Source organism: Cydia splendana, chromosome 11 (genome assembly GCF_910591565.1).
Source record: "Cydia splendana chromosome 11, ilCydSple1.2, whole genome shotgun sequence".
Taxonomy (NCBI): domain Eukaryota; kingdom Metazoa; phylum Arthropoda; class Insecta; order Lepidoptera; family Tortricidae; genus Cydia; species Cydia splendana.
The window spans coordinates 14,252,352-14,273,197 of NC_085970.1; the positions used below are offsets into that span (position 1 = coordinate 14,252,352).

The window sequence follows — 20,846 nt, forward strand, 5'->3', positions numbered from 1 at the left end:
AGATGTCTTTGTGACTCATCTATCATGATTTGTCTATACATTTTTTGAATGTCTCCAGACAACACGTACTTATGCTGGCGGTAGCGAATGAGTATGTTAAACAACTCATCCTGGACTACGGGGCCAACGTGCTGAATGTTATTAAGTGACTTGTTTGAGGATGATTTCGCTGACGAGTCAAAAACAACGCGCAAGCGCGTAGTTTCGCTGCGTTCGCGAATCACAGCATGATGGGGCATAAAGTACCCGAATTGAGGCCTGCTAATCTCAGTTAAGTGACCTAGCTCCTCGTATTCACGAATAAATTTGCAATACTCATTTTTAAAGTGAGGATCTTTATTAAGTTTTTTCTCAAGACTGTAGAAGCGCTTTTCAGCCATGCTGTAAGAGTCACCAAGAGCTACCTCTGGAGTCTCTTTAAAGGGCATGAAAACTGAAAACCTACCATCATCAAGGCGCTTCGTAGTTGCAGTAAAGTAGCGTTCACAGAACTCGTCCTCAGCTGACAAAGTTGGTTTTGTGGTTGGAACTTCTTCAAGGCTCCAAAACTTTGCCAGTTGATCACTGATTTCTTTGGTGAAGTTACAATATTCTTGACGCTTTGGTTGCAGATCGGAAATATAACGACGACCTGCCACCATCCAACCTAACCTGGTTTCGACAAGCAGCGGCTTTTCTGGGCCTAGCTCTATTTTGTTGTAACACAAGAGATCATAGAACAACTCTGCACCTATTAGTATATCAATTTTGGAAGGGCGGAAGAAGTTAGGATCCGCCAGTTGAATGTTATCAGGTAAGTTAAGTTCTGATACATTTATTGGGGAATTAGGGAGTGTCCCTGTGATGTCAGGAACCACTAGACATTTAAGACGTGTACCGAAATCATTTACACATGATTGTATCGTCACTTCGCAACTATCATATATTGGAGTTTGCTGTTTCATTAAGCCGAATACACATGATGTATTTGTACCATTACTAACGTATCCGAGTTTTTCTTTCAGGTCTGTCGTGATGAAGCATGGTTGACTACCCCCGTCGAGGAACGCACGTGCAAGGTAAGTACTATTATTTTTAGGATTTATGACTTTGATTATGGCGGTGCCAAGGACAACTTCACCCGAAGAACAGGCCGGCAGGGACACAGGTGCGTAGCTACAATGATTTACGGTAGTACTTGTTTCAGGCTTGTAACTATCTACATGCAATAATGTATTATGTTTGCTTTTGCAGATCTTACATGTACCCAAAATGCGACATTCATTTGTTGCGTGACCCCTGCGTAGACAATTGGAGCAAAGTTTTAATTTAGAAATTTCATCGCATCTTTTTTCAGGTGACAGCTGCTTAAAGGAAGGACAATCTATAATCCGATGCTGCTGATTACAGAATGGACACGAAAATGTCGGTTTGGCGCTAGCAGAGGCAACAAAACTTTTTAATGTTTTATTATGAGGGTATTCCTTGTTTTTATTAGGTTCAGGTTTCTGATTATTTTTAAAGAAATTAGGTTTACTATCACGTTTGTCGCTTCTGCTGATCGCCATGGTCTCAAGAATATCAGCACGGTTACGCAAAAACTGCATAAAATCGGATAAGGTCGGTAAGTCCTTGAACGTATTTTTATGTTCCTCCCATTTAGTGAAGGTAGTTGTATCTAATTTAGTAGACACTAAGTATATGATGAGAACATCCCATTTGTCCGTGGGCTGCTCTAGAGTATCAAGCGCTCTTAAGTTTTTTGACACATAGTCTATCATGAACCGTATTGCTTTGTGAGACTCACTTGAGATGCCTTCTATTTCAAATAACGCTTTTAAGTGGTTATTGATAAGAACCTTTTTGTTATCATATCGTTCACGTACTAAATCCCACGCAACAGTATAATTTTTTGAGCTAAACTCTAATGATTTGATTATTAAAGCCGCACCTCCCTCCAATGATGACCTCAAGTAATGGAATTTATTTATGTCCGATATGGAATCATTGGAGTGAATTAACGACTCAAAAGTGTCTCTAAATTCAAGCCACTTCAAATAATTTCCGTCATAGGTAGGTAGTTTTATAGTGGGTAGTTTGATATTTGAGTTATGATGATGATGACTACACGTATTTGAACATGAGGAGCGAGCAGAGTGAAGGCTCCCTTCCTTTTCTTCATGAACTTTAAGACGCGTGTCCAGTATATGCTGAGCTAAAGATAAAGTGCTATAAAAAACGCTTTCAAAATTATCCACCTCACTATCATCTTCCTCAGACGAAAACATTTCAATTTGAGACTGAACTTCATTAAACTCAAACAACAAGTTTTCAATTCGTTCTAAACGAAATTTCAATTCTTTAAGTTTTAAGTCACTTATTTCCTCTTGTTTACATGCATTCAAGACAGAAACATAATCTTTAAATCGTGTCAAACGACCCTTAATAGTGCCCCGTAATTTAGTTAACTCTTTCAATTTCTTTCCATCAGGATCAACGCTAGAAGTTTCAACCATTTTTAAAGCTAAAAACGTAACGCAATTAATGAGTTAAGTAAAGTAAAATGTGCATCAAACCAGTTAAAAATGAAGTAGCAGTTGCGCGCCATGTAGACACGGTGAGACACAGTGCCGTGCGAGGTGCGCTCTGATAACGCGAGCGACTCGACACGCTGAGACACGGTGCCGCGCCGTGCGATTCACAGTGCACGATGACAATGCAGGTAGCAACGGCCACTTGCCGGTTACGTAAGCGGTCCGCCTGGAATGTTCGGCGAAAATAATTAGCAAAATGGTTTTATTATAATTATGTTTACGATTGATTTTACTTTTAAGCGAAGAAATAAAGTATCGAGCAACTTATAGGGACATAAAGATAGTTTGCTTCTAGAAATAAAGTTATTTTAAGATAATTAAATAAATTACGAGTTTGAGAAGCCTTTTTGCAAATAAAGAACGATAAATTATATTTTTAATGTCAGGAAAACGCTGCGCTTTTATTTATAATGTATATATTTACGTGCAAATTAAGCGTTTAGCTATGAAATTAAGGTATTTAAGCATTTATTTACCACCGTAGCATTAAGCAGTGCTTGATTTAAGTAAACACTTTTATAAAGGGCTAGCGAAGCGGAAATATTGCAATTGCTTAAAAATATTAAGAGCTAAACCACGTAAAAATATGTAAGCACCGTGGTGTACATGCAAAAAAGAAACTAAATTCTAGATTAACACGACACTTAGTGCACAAAGAATATTAGTGTTACACACTCGTGATCAAACTCGCCGATCACACAAACTTGAAGAGGGAATATTTAGGAAATAAATGAAAGGATTGGGCTACTCATCTGTAATAACGCTGACTCGCCGCGATGTAGGTACCACTCTTCACTTATGTCGCATAATATCCAGCCCAGCTCGTCGATGCGTCGTATGGCGAAGTTCAAATTATGTCCGTTAAATAACGGGTTTTAGTTTAACATGTAGTGTCCTTCTTCATTTCTTATGTGTCGTAGTCACGGTCGCCACTTTTGTTGATGATGAAAACTGCAGATTCTTGATATTAACATTTATTTCTTGGAAAGTTACATGCTGAACTATTTCTATTTTAATTTTTAGGGATGCGCGCGCGCGCTCGTCTTGGTGGTTGTATAGGCTCTGGCGCGGGGCCGTCCCCCGCGGCCTTCTTTCCCCTCTGTCGCCTTACGCGGTAGGACCGGTCCTGGACAGCCGATAAATGTAAAGTTTTCTATCTAAATCTATCGGTTGTCAATAAGGGCGATTTTTAATGGCATATTTATGGCAGCAATGTCATATTGATAACCGACAATAAGTTAACTTTTGGGTTGTAACCGTATTACAGTAACTTTGATAAAAACTACGCTTGTAACGTACCTAACATGGTTTCTTTAAACATGAGCACACAAAATTCCGCTCAAAAATTTAACGTATGTCGCCATCATCACAAATGTATGTTATTTCGAAGGCTTGTACGTTGTTTTTAGTGGGCTGTATATTCCTGTATTGATCGCCAGTTTTAGGTCAACAAACGATGGTTCCCGCAGGACACACGCTTGATTTTAGTTTTTGGGTCATGCATTGTCATTGCCCACTAAATAATCAAATGTCATAGAAATAGAACAGTCATCTGTTAGTATTTCACACGTGATCAGGTGAACAACAGACTGCATCAGTAAAATAACACCTACTTATAGAATACTCAGTGAATTATTTTTAAATAGGCTGATAACGCCAAACTTAAACGTAGTTTTTCAAGCTCTCGTATTAGGTACAATCTTACACAAACTAACACAAGACAGCACAGTGTTAACCACTACAGTAACGTCTCAATATCAGGGGCCGTAGCTTTGGCGTAAACTTTTATCCAGAAACGCCAATATAAAAGTAAAAATGTATCGGGAATATAAATGCGACGGAAAGTCTCGTGAACATTTCCACACATTATTTGAGGTTCTATTGGCGTTTCATATAAACAATTGTCACTGCCCTGCCTGCCTGCCTGCCCTGCCCCCTGATGGGCATTACGCGTATTTCGTGGATGTAAAAACGCGGGGTATCGAATACAGTTAAACAAAAACTATCCCTTAACATTATAGGCTCGTCTCATTTGGGTTAGCCCGGTGCCCAGTCAGTATTCCCACCACACCGCCGACAGTCTAACGTGTTAAGCTATTAGTGTTAGTGGTTTATCTAAACGTTTCTAGAAGAATGCGATTGTTACTGAGCCCGGTACGTGGAAGTTTTGACGCGACTGTGTTTTGTTTATCGCTTGGACGCGTTTCCACGCTGTGTGGTTGGTGTGATGTTTTCGAAACTTGCACTGTTCCAATCGGTTATCAAGCAATCTGCCTCAGCGAGGATAGCCTTCGCTAGTTCTGTGTAACAAATGCCTTAGCAGATCATATAAACAGGTACTCCAGTGACCCGTGCGGTGAGCGAATGAAATATAGGGCCTCCACGACTATTGCGATATTTTTTTTAAACCTTTGTGTTGTGTGGTATCATGCTTGCTCAACGTGTGATGTGTATCGCTTTAATTCAATAAATCTGTAATCTCTATTTAAGTAACTAGCAAGTGCGCAACAACGAAACAAAAGACGAGAAAATGAGCCTGTAATTACGAAGTTGTTACATTAACGTAATTTGTGGAATTATGAGTACTAATTTAATTAACTTAGCCATTAAATTATATCCAAATTTTATAGCAATTATGAAAGACATATGTTATAGCTACGTTGAAATGTGTTAACTATTATATCCTGAGATAGTTCCGCGGTAATTTCTAATACCTTTTGAACACGAAGAATAATTTCATTTTTACCTACTAGCATTCAAACCACAGATGTCGATTCTCATTACAATGTTTTCGCGAACCGTTCTGCTTTAGTGATAGGTAGACTCCGTAACACTGAAAGTTTATTACTATATGTGGGAATAAGACAGTGAAACTCCTCTTTGTTACAAATTCCTTTCGTTTAATTATAGTCTACTGGCATTAAGGTTGTTTAAGAAGCAAAGCATCACAAAAATGTTATCTGAATCAACAGAAACACTCCTTTTACCACGTCCGATGATACGAACGTGTTCGAAAGTCGCGACAATGTCGAGAGTAGTATGGGATCCTTCGCACGTGCTACTTTACACTGCTTCACGGTGATAAACCATTTTTATACCATGTCGGTGATAAACGAGAGTACAATCCGCCTTTATAAGGTGAGCGGTTACTACAGCCTAGCCGAAGTGTAAAGACGCAACGTCTTGCCCATCTCTTCACAGTATTATATTAGCACAGGACCGGGACAAATGGCGTACGCCAATAGAGACCTATACATACGTAGACCTATAATAGTAGAAGTGGGTGGTAGAAGGCTGAACGGCATCATCATTGTCATTGTCAAGAATAATGATCTTAGCCATCGTTTAGTAGGACTAGAGCGGATTCGTTGTTATTCTAATATGATTTGATTTGTCTTAAGTTCGGTCATGTCATAAGCTACTTAATCTTAGAACACAAAAATACCGAAAACAGGAATTCAATCCAGTGATGGAGCTCAATGGCTCTGAACTCTGCATATTGCAATAAGAACGAGCCTATCAGTCGGTATAAACGGTGCTTTAAAGCTCATATTTGCTTTATGCGACGTCCTGGCCGAAAAATATAAATATTAGCCACCAACAAATGTTTTTCTGACAATGCTTACTTACAAAAGTTTTGTTTTTATACTGGGTTAAACAAACGATCTCACTACAAGTCTGTCGTTTGCACGGGCAAAGGAATTTCGCATCGAAACGTTGCCATGTGCTCGCGTAATGCGACAACAATGTCATTGTCCCCCCTCCCCACTCATATGCGATGTTATACATTGGTCCCGTTGTTGGCAACCATCCTCAGTTTACAGTTGGACGAGGAAAAAAACTGTACTCTTTTAAGTATTCCGTAAGCATGCGGTTATTTAAATATTAAACCTTTATTTAAATTTAAAGCACGAATCAAAGAACAATTAATTACTTAGTATGTAAGTATAGGATAAAAAAGATTGCGTTAGATATGTTTATATTAAATGTAACGCTGTGTTCATTTATTTACCAGCAACATCATAATACATATTCGTTTCAAAACAAGTTGTCTATTCTACGTCACGAATTTACTAAATATTTCTGGTATCAATATGTGACGTTATCTATGAAAAGGGACCTTATTGTCGATGGCGCTTACGCCATTATTAACGATGCAACGATATAAATACAATGTTGCGCGACGCTGTACCGCGTAAGCGCCATCGACAATAAGGTCCCTTTTCATAGATAATACCCCATATAGGTACCTAATTTAATTTCTGCTCAAATTAGCACTGGCATCACTGCGTTACCAATGTTACCAATCGGGGTTATTCGATTCCGGGGTTCTGCACTGTGATAGACAGTGCAGAACACTTTCGATCAATTCACTATTTGATCGTCTATTTAAACTGAGTTGTATCATGTTTTATATTCATATATAGTACATAAATCTCTAAGTCACGAATAATACGTCAAAATGTGAAGACAGATCGATGCGGCGATAAAAGTAGAATGGCCAGATTGTATTATACATCCATAGGAACCGTGGTTATCGAGAAAGCAGTTCCATTTCGTATTAGACCTTAATCTCAATGCTTTTATCTGCATTTATGACAAAAACAAAATTGATCGCTCTCTGAAAAACTACGGTTAATAAAACTAATCCAAATAGATACAAAATGTTCTTCATACAAAATGACATTCGGCGCGATTCGGGAAATGAATTAGAAATTCACTAGATATGAAATAGTAAAGATATGCGACGTTCCACGGCAAAAGGCACCTTATGGCGGCCGCAATTATATTGGAGCGGCGTTAATAATAGCGTAAGCGCCAACCGCCATAAGGTACCTTTTGACGTGGAACGTCACATATCTTTACTATTTCATATCTAGTGAATCTCTAGTTTATTTCCCGAATCGTGCCGATTGAAGCGAGAAGACAGTAACATACGGTGATCGGTGACCCTGTAACTAGAGGTACAGGAAAAACATCACGATATTATCTGAGAAATGTAACTTGCAGATAATAACTATCTTCCTACGTTTTAATGTAACCTGTGGCATTAATTATTTACACGTGGAAACTAGTGTCGTAGTTCACACCATTTTCAGGGCTTGAAAAATTAATAAACTAATACGAATCAATAAAACTAGTACATATTGGAGGTACCTACGTTTTTATTTACAAACAAGTATATGGTTGCCAGATTAACCCTTTGTCGAGTCCCAGTACTTTTGAATGTCCTGGGCATTTTTGATTTTCCATACATTTTCTACGAAATCGCGTCTTTGTGACTAGTACTATTATTTATTCTGTGCCTAGACAGGTACATTTTCTGATGACACGATCGCGATATTATATCAGCGGGACATAACGGGTAAAGAAACGAATATTAATTGAATGCTCAAACGTAATTCTATAAAGCAAGGTATAGTTGTATATGAAAATCCATCACTTCAGCCTATCTCTCCAGAAAAAAAGCTCAATTAGACTTAACTATACTAAATGTACAATCAACACTTGCTACAAAACTTAATTCCGACCAATCAATAGCACTTCTGGGCAGCAGAATGCAGCAATAATTAACAAAGTCACTTACTGTATCTAATCATCATTTGTTTGTTCACAATAGCCCGACAATGACGCGACATATACAGAACTGCAGTAAACACTGTCGGCATACTAATTCTAGAACCTAAACACAGGTAGGGTTACCAGATGACAGGAATTTTCCTGACATGTCAGGAATTTTGGCCTTTTGTCAGGAATGGGGACGGAACACGAAAATGTCAGGAATTTTTGGAATTGATAGACTTTTTTTATAAAGTAGCTTTTTATTTACGTAAATCGATACAAATAATAAATTTAATAAAACCCGGCTATCGGCTCAATCGGGTGGCCATCGCTAACGGCTAGACCCCCCCTCCCCCTGAATGTCAGGAAAAATATTCGGAAATCAGGAATTTTGTCAGGAAATTCTAAATTTGTATCTGGTAAACCTAAACACATGTGTTTCACAGATTACGATTCACCTCAAACAGTTAGCCATATTGGGGTGTCATTGTTGCGGTATTATCTACTTCGTGTGAATGTTTCCTTATGGCTGAACGGTGGAGACGGTACAAATAACGTGTTTAAAGTATACATCCGTTGCTTACGGTGATACCCTTGTGTATGTCCGCGTGTAGTTACTACCTACTAAATGAACTAAACACTTAAATTATACCAAAATGGTGAAAAACTTACAAAAAAGCACCATTAATCATGATTTAACATCAGAACTTTTTGAAGAAACAAATGACCCTATATACCCATTTTCTTTTCAATGTATCTTACAAGATACCTAATACTTAATTTTACACCCTCTTTTTGTATTTTTGCTCTATCAGGCGCAACTGAAGATTGAACTCACAATTTTTTTTTAATTTCTTAACGTAAACAAACGTAATGAACACGATAAACAGACAATATGTTAAACTAGCACAAATGATCCCCAAATCAGTATGCTGATGGACTGTTATCCAGCCACAACAGTATTAAATCATTATACGTCAAGGTTAGGTGAATATTTAATTTACGAATAAGTTATAATGAATCAACTTATTGATATATTGACACGGAAACGTAAAAACTTAAATGTAACAAAGGTAGTCAAATTTTACTTAGACCTGTTTCTCTCTATAAGACAGATTTGAACAGATTTATAACATAGGACATGTGAACTTTACTAATCACATCTTATATTTATTAACTATTGATATAGGTACCTATATATGTCGGTGTGAGCGAGACATATTGATATTAGTGATTGACCCATATTAATATTAGATTAAGATGAGACTTGAATTTCATAAGTCAAACGAAAGAAACATCTCATTTGCAGATTGTTTTTTTTTTTTCGTATAACGTGTTCTGCCATGACTCGTGTTTTCCTCTCAGCTCTCTCAAGTCAAAAAAATGCGTAGGTACTTAGTGTAATCTTATAGTGACTTAACCATATTTACCTATCGCCAACGATGCTTAGTCACTTGTACTCGTATTGGAGTCCTACGCAATACCTACTCCACAAACGTTCAAGTACCAGAATACAGCATCTGTTTTGTAAGATGCCCTTGCACTGAATCTAGGGCTATGCGTTCGGAAGGCCGACCTATAAATACGCTTCCAGCCGATTTTACGTGCTCTGGATTAAATACCACTAATATTAGATTCATGCGTATAACGTGACGTTGATTAATGAGCTACTATTAGTATTAGTCGCTACTATTTGTAGAAGGCATTATTATTATTTGTGTTGTACAATACATACATTCATTACTTATACCTATTTGCTACTCCTCAATCGAATTGAAAATCTTACATTTTAGTGTTTTGAAGTACCTACTGTAATTACAGTAAGTTACTATTTTACCCCTTGTTTACTTTGTTACTAGTTTCTCTCCTGAATACTATCATACCTACGGTACAAGGACGAAGGAAGTGTCGCTGAGATTTATTTCGATTAGGTACACTAGGTACAGGTGAGCGTAATTTTACGGAAAATAACCGATTTCATTGCTTTATCAATACAGAGACCCGTCAAAATACATTTTGCTAAATGAGCCATTATTAGCGTCATACCATCACTTTTTCCATCAACCAAAACCACCCAATCGTCTAACTTTATACAACCATACAGAATCCCGGCCACGTACCAGCGACAATGGTCTGATTTAGCTCAGCATGCCTCATGTTATAGATCAGGGACATATGACTCACTCAGTAATATAATCAGATGCAACGCGCCTCTGTCACCTGCCTTGCAGTCCATGTATTGGTGAGCGCAAATGAGAACGAACACTACATTAATTGGCCATTGGAGAACCGTACGTTTTTGCAGTAAGGTTTAAGAGGAACCACAGTCATGTGTAGGGCTTCCAATACCGGGATCCCGGGATCCCGAAATACCGGGATCCCGTCTGTTTAAACGCATTTTTCAATACCGGTATTTTTTTATGCAATACCGGGATCCCGGTATTTTCAAAAACAAGGAAAATGTGCCGATTATAACGTTTAAAATCCATTAAAATGATCAAATTCGGCTGTATCAAGAAGATTACTTGCCCATTTAACTAAAGAAGATCATTTAATTGGAACAAGATCTGTGCATATGCGTTAGATAAATATTTGGTGATGAATTCTGATGCCCAGGATATGATATTAATATAATTAGTTCTTAAAATTATATCAAAAAGTAGAAAGAAATGAATTGTAGTATGGCAAACGAATTTTTGGTGGCAAATTTGAATATATATTGGCTGGTTTATTAGGTTGAACTAAAAATGTGACTGGTGAAGTCAACAAGGCGGATAAAATGATTGCCAACCTGGAGGGTGAAATGATAATTATTGCAGATGGCGATTATTGTTTAATATCCTAAGCTAAGGACATACATATCTGGTGTTACAGTGAGCCTATTTTTAAATAAAACTCAAAAAATTTAAGCGATTCATAGTCAATCCCGGGATCCCGGTATTAATGAAGACAGTTTCGGTATTAATACGGGTATTGAAAGAAGTCCGGTATTTGAAAGCCCTAGTCATGTGCCTAGCCTAGTATTGGAACCACTGGTTTAAATTAGCTTTTAACATACACCTCGAAGGACACTAAAATATGATAATGCTATAAAAAAAGTCACTTTAATAAAAAGTACTTAAAAGAATCATAGCCGTAATCATAATATCCTTAAATACTTTCCCGCAAAAGTCAGTATCCTTTATCTAATTTTAAAGTTTTTAAACCACCAACATACGGTACTTTACCGACCATTGATTCCATAGAATGACTGTTTGATATCATATCTACATAGACCTAAGCGTAGTGCGTCTAGTCATCTAGTGAATTACAATACGTCTGGCGCCTGCAGCAACGCATGGTTTGAATGATTTTACCATGTATAGACTTACTAGACAGGATGCAGCTTATTTAATAAAAGATAACAGTTTAGTTGTACTAAGAACACATAAATAGTAAACCTTTGTGACAAATTCGTGCAAAGAAGTTGGTTACAATTAGATCAACATCCAGCCAGCACATGTAATTTCCATGGTAGCTTCTAATGGGGTTGGCTGGTCGAAGCTTTTTACAGCTTGCGCTAATGTACGTCTCTCTGTCGATCTTAGGTACCAATCACTATTGGTTGTTTATTGTACGACCCGGATACCTTTTAAGCGAAATCCAATAGAACAAAACTAGAAACAGGGGAAAGCTTTGCTGGCGCTATCTATAAAAATCTTTGACAGTTGCCGACCTCATTTCAAGTAAAATTCTAATTTTAAAAATGATTCCTACAAATTCCATCTTTGTGAGATCTCCTGTATTGTTAGAAGCGGACGATGCCGTACAGAATGAAGCGTTTATTCTCTACTTAGTATTCATTATGCTAGTCTAGTTAATATAACTTAATTCGACTGCACAGCACGATCCAACCGGTTCAATATAGGTTTATAGTTTATGTTTTTAGTTATTTGTTTTTATATAGAAACCGTTGCTGATGAATGTTAAGTATTTGACTTAGCTGAACTCGATATGACGAGAAACTTAGCATTCTAGACATTCTAGTACAAAAAAACCCATTAGAAAAACCAGAATATAGTCCCAACCTTAACGACATGTAGTCTTTAACGGTATCTCTCCTAATGTGTTCGCAACTTTTGTAAGTGGCCAGCCTAGTGCTAAACGCCCACTGGTCTAGATAATACCATGGTCGTGATAAACGTCACGACTATTAGAGAGTTTAGTAAATAAATGTAAGTTGGAACTATAGTTCAGCAGACACGTTAAAGTCGGACGGCATTTTTGCACGTCTCTCTGAGTCACGCCTTGCAGTATCAATAGTAACTGCATTTAATTTAATACATACTTGTATAATATAATGTTGAATCATCGGTGTTCTTTAGTTTGTGTTGTGACGGTGAATCTGTTTGCAACGTATTTCCCACTATGCTTTGTGTTTTTTTTTAATAGTTTTTTTGGATAATAATCATATTTGTTGTATAGAAAAGTAAGAAAGGGTAAAGGCAAGTAGACAGGTTTAGGAACATATAGTTATGGGGCATAAGAGGAATTAAGTCATCCGTGAAATCGCGAAATGAATGTCTTGAGAAAGTATGCACTTAGGTAGTGACTATCAAAAACTTAAATTATAACTACCAGAACTAATTTTATACTTGATAGAGTAGAAGAGATTAATAATAAAATAACCTCGTTTCCTATATACTTAGTTCAAACTCATTCTATTTACTAATGATGACATCAGCAAAACAATAAAATTGACATTGACATTACGACGTAAATGGCACCAACGCGTATAGTTGTTTACCACGCTCACACCGACACAGGTACACAATATGTTTAAGATACAGATATAACCGGTTCTTCAGCGGAATCCTTATTGAAATGCACCTATTCGAATAACGGTTCCAGTAATAAAGTTGATTATATTATCAGTGTGAGTTCTACAGGTTTTGCTACGTTACCAACTTCATTATACGTCGTTAAGGCCCCAGTACACAATGGGCCATCGCCGGCCACTCCAAGGGGTGTACTGGGGCCTTAAGACTGAGAATGGGGAAAGTATCAGGTTCCCTGGGAATATGATATGAGACTGCCTATGGTATAAGATACGGAAGTATATGGTTATCGATTTGAATAGGTTCACAAGTACTTATATAGCTTTGCGTCTCTGTTCTTAAATGATTTTTTGTCAATCTGCCGATATTTACATATTAAAGCCGCGTTTTATCGCTGGCATACCAAAGCTGTGTTAGCTGTACATAGTCGAGCTCCCTTGAGCTCAGGGTTTTCCAAATTTTTGCGCGAGGGTCATGCGCGAGAGGCTTGGGGTTCTCCCGCTTCCAACTTATGTACGCTTTCGGAACTTATGTACGAAATCTCATTTGATATTTACCAGTCGCTTTTCGGTGAAGGAAAACATCGTGAGGAAACCGGACTAATTCCAATAAGGCCTAGTTTACCCTCTGGGTTGGAAGGTCAGATGGCAGTCGCATTCGTAAAAACTAGTGCCTACGCCAAATCTTGGGATTACTTGTCAAGCGGACCCCAGGATCCCATGAGCCCTGGCAAAATGCCGGGACAACGCGAGGAAGAATCCGGCTTACAGTACTTCCGGCGTACCGGGTCCCTGCTTTGCCAGTGCCAGCACACCAGCAGCCATCCCTATTACTAATCCTTCGTTGTCCGTCTGGCTGTATCTCAATAACCGTAGTAGATGATAGAGAGCTGACATTTCAAAACAAAATTTAGAAATGGAAATAATATGTAGTAAAACTTAACATATTAAATACACACAACAGGATTTATTTATACATATATGCTTAATATACCGTTTAATAAACGGCGTTTATTATAATAAGTTATTTTCCGAGCTAGACACAAAACCAGTTCGGTATGACGTCACTGATTCGATTTGGCAGCACGCGAGCAACTAATAGTTTTCATTAAAATTCCACGAGATTGACTGCAGTTTATTGATACCTTGCCTCGCAGCTTATCTGTAGTACAAAATTAAAATGTTGATTATTGTTCCTTATATTTTATACATACTCGTATAGAAACTATAGAATATGTTAACTTACCTACCTAACAATATTTAACGTAGATAATCTATAACCATTTGCATTAACACGAAGCGGCAAATAAATCTTCGGATTGCGGTGACTTTTTTGATTTTAATCTCTCCCTGTCAATTGGGAATTAACCAAGGGTTCAAAATATACAATAGAGATAGATACTCGTAAACGTAGTAAACGTGCTACCGTTAGAGATTTAGTAAAAATGACAGAACCCCTCTATACTATCTATTCTCTTTGGTAAAGGGCAGGCTACCGTTGACTTCCATTACATTATCGTAACGTAATTTAAATACATGTTGTTTCTTCAAGGAAGATCATCTAAAATACGTAAACTATGAACATTAACTTCGTAATGCATTTTACTTCTACATCGCAAGAAGCGCATTTCCTGTAACCGTTTACCTTCGTCAATTTTCCTCGTATCTCCTACACGGTGTATCAGAGATAATGGACAATTACTTTATGACTGATGTTGTCAATGCCAACGCTATTGTCTCGGTGACCGGTGACTGCTACTCGCTTTTTAATGGCATGACATTAGATGACGTTTAGCTGGAGCTAAAGCATGAAATACAAGAATGCGGTAAAGTACATGGTATCTTAAAATGAATATAGTTAATTTGTCAGTCAGTAAGAACTAGGAAAACTATACTCATCCTTTTCTTTTGGGTGCTAGTACTAGTGTAAGACAAAGATAGTATGATTCCTCTGTCTATGATTGAAATGAGACAGTCCTTTTGACAAACTATATCTCGGTGCTGACCACTATAATGATGTCACTGTAGGTAGAGTAGGTAGACTTGTGTGTAGTCCATGTTTAAACTGCTCATGCGCGGGAGAAATAAGTGACTATGTTATGGACTGGTACAAGGGTAGCCTGATCTACTAGCATGAGTTGCGTTTCGCGCGCGACTCCATATATCTTGCGCGACTTCAAGTATGGACTCGCGCGCGAGAACGCAACTCATGCTAGACGGTCAGGATTAGTAAGAAATAGTAGTAGTAGGAGTAGGTCAAGATTAGTAGTAGAGCTTTCGAAAGTGGAGTCGCTGTGTCCCAGGTTTAAAACGTTAAACGTAACTTGACAAGACGATGGGATACTCCGTTTGGGCGATGGTCTGCTACAAGTACGCTGTTGGGACGTCGAATGATAATTATATGTGTAATAAAAATCCTCCTTTGTTGTCATAATACGTAGAGGTATGGATGGATACCTATCCAATCCTAGAGTAAAACCGAAATTGACAAAGGACTGTCGATTGTAACATAGTCAATAATGAATTCAACGGTTCTATATTAAAGTATGCTGTGGTGTAGCATCAAATCTCAGGCCACAGCAAGTTATTGTCATATACGTGGATATCTATCCATCCATACCCTATGTATGGTATATGTTTATGTTCCTATAGCGACCAAATTTAATGTGAGGTCACCTGTCACCTAAGCCTGTAAATGTAACTACTTTCTGTAGCAACGTTCAATACTATTAATTTATAAATAGTTTCTAAGTATCTTAATGTTAGGGCTTGCAACGAATTCGTGGGCTCAAATTTCTAATGTAACCGGGTTATGGTTATATGACAATAACTTGCTGTGGCCTGTCATTTGATGCCACACCACAGCATACTTTAATATAAAACCGTTGACCACCATTCATTATTGACTATGTTTCGTTCGTCGGTCCTTTGTCAATTTCGGTTTTGCTCTCTCTCTATCGCTAACCAGAGCGCGGCAAATGTGTAATTGTGTTTACATTTTTGAAGATTTTGTCACATGGTATTTGTATGTATGAAGTTATGCAGAGAACTGATATGGAGTTTTTTAAAGTGAAAATTCAAATATAGATAATATATATGCATATGTAGGGTAAGAGAAATTCTGAAACAAGAAACACTTGTAGGGAAAATAAACAGTTACAGATACTAAAAATAAAAGTAATGCATGAATAAAATTAACTTAAGATACTTAGGAAGCAGGACTTTATAGTCTTCATACCTACTTCTGTTTCTCTGGCCCTGACCAAATTAAACTATGCTTTTCTTACCTCACCTGACTTTGCTTAGTCCTTGCGTGTGTAGGTTTACATTTATTTATTTCTTTAATAAAGCTAAGCATTGAAAACAAAAACTCGTACGTTAAAACGAACATAAGTGGTAAAACAGCCATCATAAATACTAATAATACTAGTCTGGTCTAACGAGCATTATGTAATTTTCATGCAAATTCAGCTGAGCTAATGCTTCGCTCTACATTACTCAACATTACTTACTGTCAACTGTCGCAAATGACCTAAAACATGTAAACACTATGCCCAGCCTTGAAATATGACCCAAATATGTACTCACATTATCCTCTTCAGTGCACGCTAACACTGTGAACTTAGCTACTTTTTTTCCGGAAAAACTATGAAAAAGTATGGACACAGACATGGGTCTTGCTACGTAAAAGAGACAAGAGCAATGCTTTTTTTACTATACCGGAAACAGGAAACACTCATATCGTCGAATGGAATTTTGAGACGATCATAAAATATAACTGCTTATTACCGTAATGATAGATAATTCGCGCAATTTCGTTAGTCGCTACGATTAGTTTGATATTTTTAATGAATGACTAATAAGCAGGTGTCTAAATGTAATGACGCATGGGATTGCCCTGACTAACTTACCTACCACAACTTTACGGGTTACGCGTGTCATGCATATTGAATATATTGATAACACTATTGCTCAGAATTCCTTTAACATTGTTAGATTCACAGGCCCAACTATTTAAAATCAGTGGGCCCCACTGATTAACAGTCCGCCGGACGGTATCGGCCTGTCAGTTAGAACAAAATTTTGACAGTTCCGAACAACTGACAGGCCGATACCGTCCGTCGGACTGTTAATCAGTGGGCCCCTTTAAGTGCCAAATCAGTCATCGGTTAGGCGTATTTATACTTACCGGTACATTTTGTAAGGAAACCTAAACATTATTAGAGTCCGTCTAAGCTAACTGTGCACCAACTTGGATAGAACAAAGCGTGGGATAAACCGGATAAACGTCATATTTTCCTAGAAATTTGACATTAATGATGACATTTCCTCACTTTTCATTGAGAATGCCATGCAGAGTTCGTTCGGTCTGATTCTACATAAACTGTCTCATGAAAATATTTAAAAGTAAGTAACTATACTTCAACTAAGTATCGAAAGCGAGTCGTGACTTAAAAAGCCGGTAGTTCAAGTCTGAAGTGTATGTGGTGAGTCATTTTGTGAAATGAAGTAAGAGGAAAGTGTTTTGGTGCCCGCTCAGTCCAACTTTGTGTCATTCGGTGTCTTGATGTGACCGATTTGCTGCAATAAATAAAACTGAAAACTGTTTTAATGGTTACTGGGACTATTTTGGTTTTAAAAGTGATGTGTGCCTATTTGGATATTAGGAAAATGGGAAAAAAGGTTATTGGCGAAATTTAACACTTTCCACGCTACGGCTAAATAAATAACACTCTATAGTAAACCTTATTGGAATGCATAAAGGTTGATATTAAGTGGTAACCATGCGCGTCTTTGGCGCTCCAAAGGTCAACTCATTAACTGATATGATTAGATTCAGGGTCAATTTAGTTGAGAGGTAAACCATTTTATTGCGCCCTTTTAAGTATATTACGGATCTGTCGTAATTATTTTTTCCTGTTACTGGTATTACCGGACATATTAATTTTTGTACAGTTTTGGTGTCAAGTGTCTTTACGTATTCATTAAACTTAAAAATGTACAGTTAAATAGCCTGCCTGAGGAGTAGTGTTTCTTTTTATGAATGCGAATTCCATCTCCAGAAAGGAAACAACGCCTTGTAAGAGTTGTAAGCCTGGTTTCCTCGCGAGATTTTCTTACACCGAAAAAACATCAAAGAACCGTGTCCCGATTTGGGCCACGGTGCGTCCATTAACGAATCGCATACTAACGGATAGGGGTTTACGAGCACATTCACGGAAAAATAGTTTCATTGTTAATTGAAGTGGGCATATGATTATAGGCAACCCAACACTGGTGTCTTAATTGCCGTTTATATATTTGAAGATTCTTCATGGATAATGTCAAATCTTATAAAATGTGTCTTACATTTCTGTTCATGGACGTTTAATTGGTTGTGTTAGATGCCTTGCATACCCTTATTTATTACCAAATAATGTGCTGATTTGGCCCGGTAACAACGAGATCGTACCGTGTACCAAAAGAAGGGGAGAGGGGAAATGGTCGGCTCCCCAGGTCCAAGGTCCAATCTATGCTATATTTCTTCATGCTCTTAGCAACTAGGGCAAGTAATATATCATTTTTGTATAATTTAGGGACGAGGAATTCATTTTTGAAATAATCGTTATACCTTTTCATACAAATAAACTGATTTTTGTACAAAAAATTCAAATTATATGTATTTTTTAGGACAATTTTGGCCTTTACAATCACAGTGTGGCGATTTGTACTACATAAAAAATTGGACAATTTAGCTCATTTATTCCTTATTCTAAAAAGTATCACTTTATAATAGGCACTCATATATTTTTTTGTGAACAATAAATGTGTAGCGCGTGGCGGTGACGATTTCCATTTAAATTGAATTATGGCCGAAGTCAAACATTTTAAAATGTAAAAAAAAAACTGAATCTGGCATTTGAAAAGTATGAATACAATGTTTTTATATTTTACAGATAAATTACAGGCGTAATTTTTACAAATGAAATGGGTTTCTGCCACACTATTATAAGGCAGTAGCCTTTTTTTCTAACAAGGAATGCCCACCAAATACGCTCATAAGAACGATGTATTCTATCGATATAGGCTATGTACTATCTAATAATATATAAGTTACTTCGGGACGCGACATGGCCCAGAACCCATACTAGTTATCCGGGACACGGTTCTTTATATTTCTTACATAAGTCCCAAAAAGCTCATTGTAACGAATTGGATTTTGAACCCACTATCTCCAGTTGTCATTCCAGCTCTACCAATGCTTATTTAATTACAACTTTAATACTTACTTACTTCGCTGGCTTAGCGACCCGAAGTGGATCTTGGCTTCCGACACTAGATTTCGCCATTCGTTCCTGTCCTGTGCAATCCGACGCCATTCAGCCGCTTGGATGTCACACCTCATGCCACGCTCACGCTTCACACTTCACGCTTGGACCTCATCAATCCATCGGTACCTAGGCCTTCCGACCGAACGACTCCCAGTTGGCCGCCCCAGCTCCTCTCCACATGGCCGAAATTAAAACTTCAATGAAAAAGATTATTAACAATATAAATTAACAATTAACATTGTCTATTTCCAGCTGCGGTCCACATAGCGGGCGTAGTCGGAGCGATCGGTACTTCTGTGCTCGGCGTGTTCTGCGTGCTGTCAGTATTGCAGCTAGCGATGATCTCGTCCAAGGAGCGCGTCGGGCTGAAGTACTCCACCCTCGTCATGCTGAAGCTGGCGCTGGCGCTGTTAGCCGGTAAGAGAACAGTTCACATGCTCGGTGACGTGGCGGGGACGATCGGTACTACGGTACTGCAGCTAGCGATGATCTCGTCCAAGGAGCGCGTCGGGCTGAAGTACTCCACCCTCGTCATGCTGAAGCTGGCGCTGGCGCTGTTATCCGGTAAGAGAACAGTTCACATACTCGGTGACGTGGGTTACATATCAGAATACCGAAAATCTATTTACCTAATGTTGAATCACCTATGCTCGTTTCACCTATTTTTTTAAATACCTATTGATCAGTTAACCTAAGCTCATAACACCTAATGAATGAATTACCTATTGCACGTTTCACCTACAATTGGTTTACCTAAGCTCAGAATACCTATGCTCGATTTACCTAAAGTTGAAACACCTAATACTCGAAATACCTAAAGCTAATATACCTAATACACGAAACACCTAATGTTGGTATACCTAATGCACGAAATACCTAAACTCGGTATACCTAATGATCGAATTGCCTAAAGTTAACATACCTACTGCGCGAATTACCTAAAGTCGGTATACCTAATGATCGCATTACCTAAAGTTAACATACCTAATGAACGAAATACCTAAATTTGATACACCTAATGCACGAAATACCTGAAGTCGATGCACTTAATGAACGAAATATGTACCTAAAATCAAAAATATAATTATTGTTTAGTAGAATATTATTAGGACATACAAGAAGTCGAGACAGGTGCGATGACGAGCAAAGCGAGGAGGAGCGTGTTAGGTTAACTACGACCAAACAGTGCCAAAACCGACTTTTATTCATCGTCATGATGTTAACTTTAGTTTTTGATAAGATAAGATAACATAACTAATTTTGTATTAGACTAACGAAATCATTCTACTACCTAAAAAGTAGCGTTTCAAAAAGTGTATTTTTAAATTGTTATCCAAACAAACAGTTTCTACTGTAAGGTTGGGAAATCATACGATTTATTGGGTGGAGTTGCCACTTGATCATTCGGCAAAATGATATGAATTTTGTACTAGGTATATAGACTTTAGGTATTCCGTGCATTAGGCATATCGAAATTAGGTAATTCGTTCAGGAAGTATATCAACTTTAGGTATTTCGTGCGATAGGTTTAACAGTTTTAGGTATTTCGTCCATTAGGTAAATCAAGTTTAGGTACATCGTTCA

At 37.8% G+C, this 20,846-nt stretch overlaps 1 protein-coding gene across 1 annotated transcript in view; it reads left to right on the forward strand.

Moving 5' to 3' along the window:
- Nucleotides 1-20,846, forward strand: part of LOC134794971 (uncharacterized) — a 75,719-nt gene that overhangs the window by 44,140 nt on the left and 10,733 nt on the right. The window contains exon 5 of the mRNA XM_063766844.1: nucleotides 19,515-19,679. Within this exon, the coding sequence (XP_063622914.1) occupies nucleotides 19,515-19,679 (165 nt within the window). The remainder of the gene's footprint in view (nucleotides 1-19,514; nucleotides 19,680-20,846) is intronic.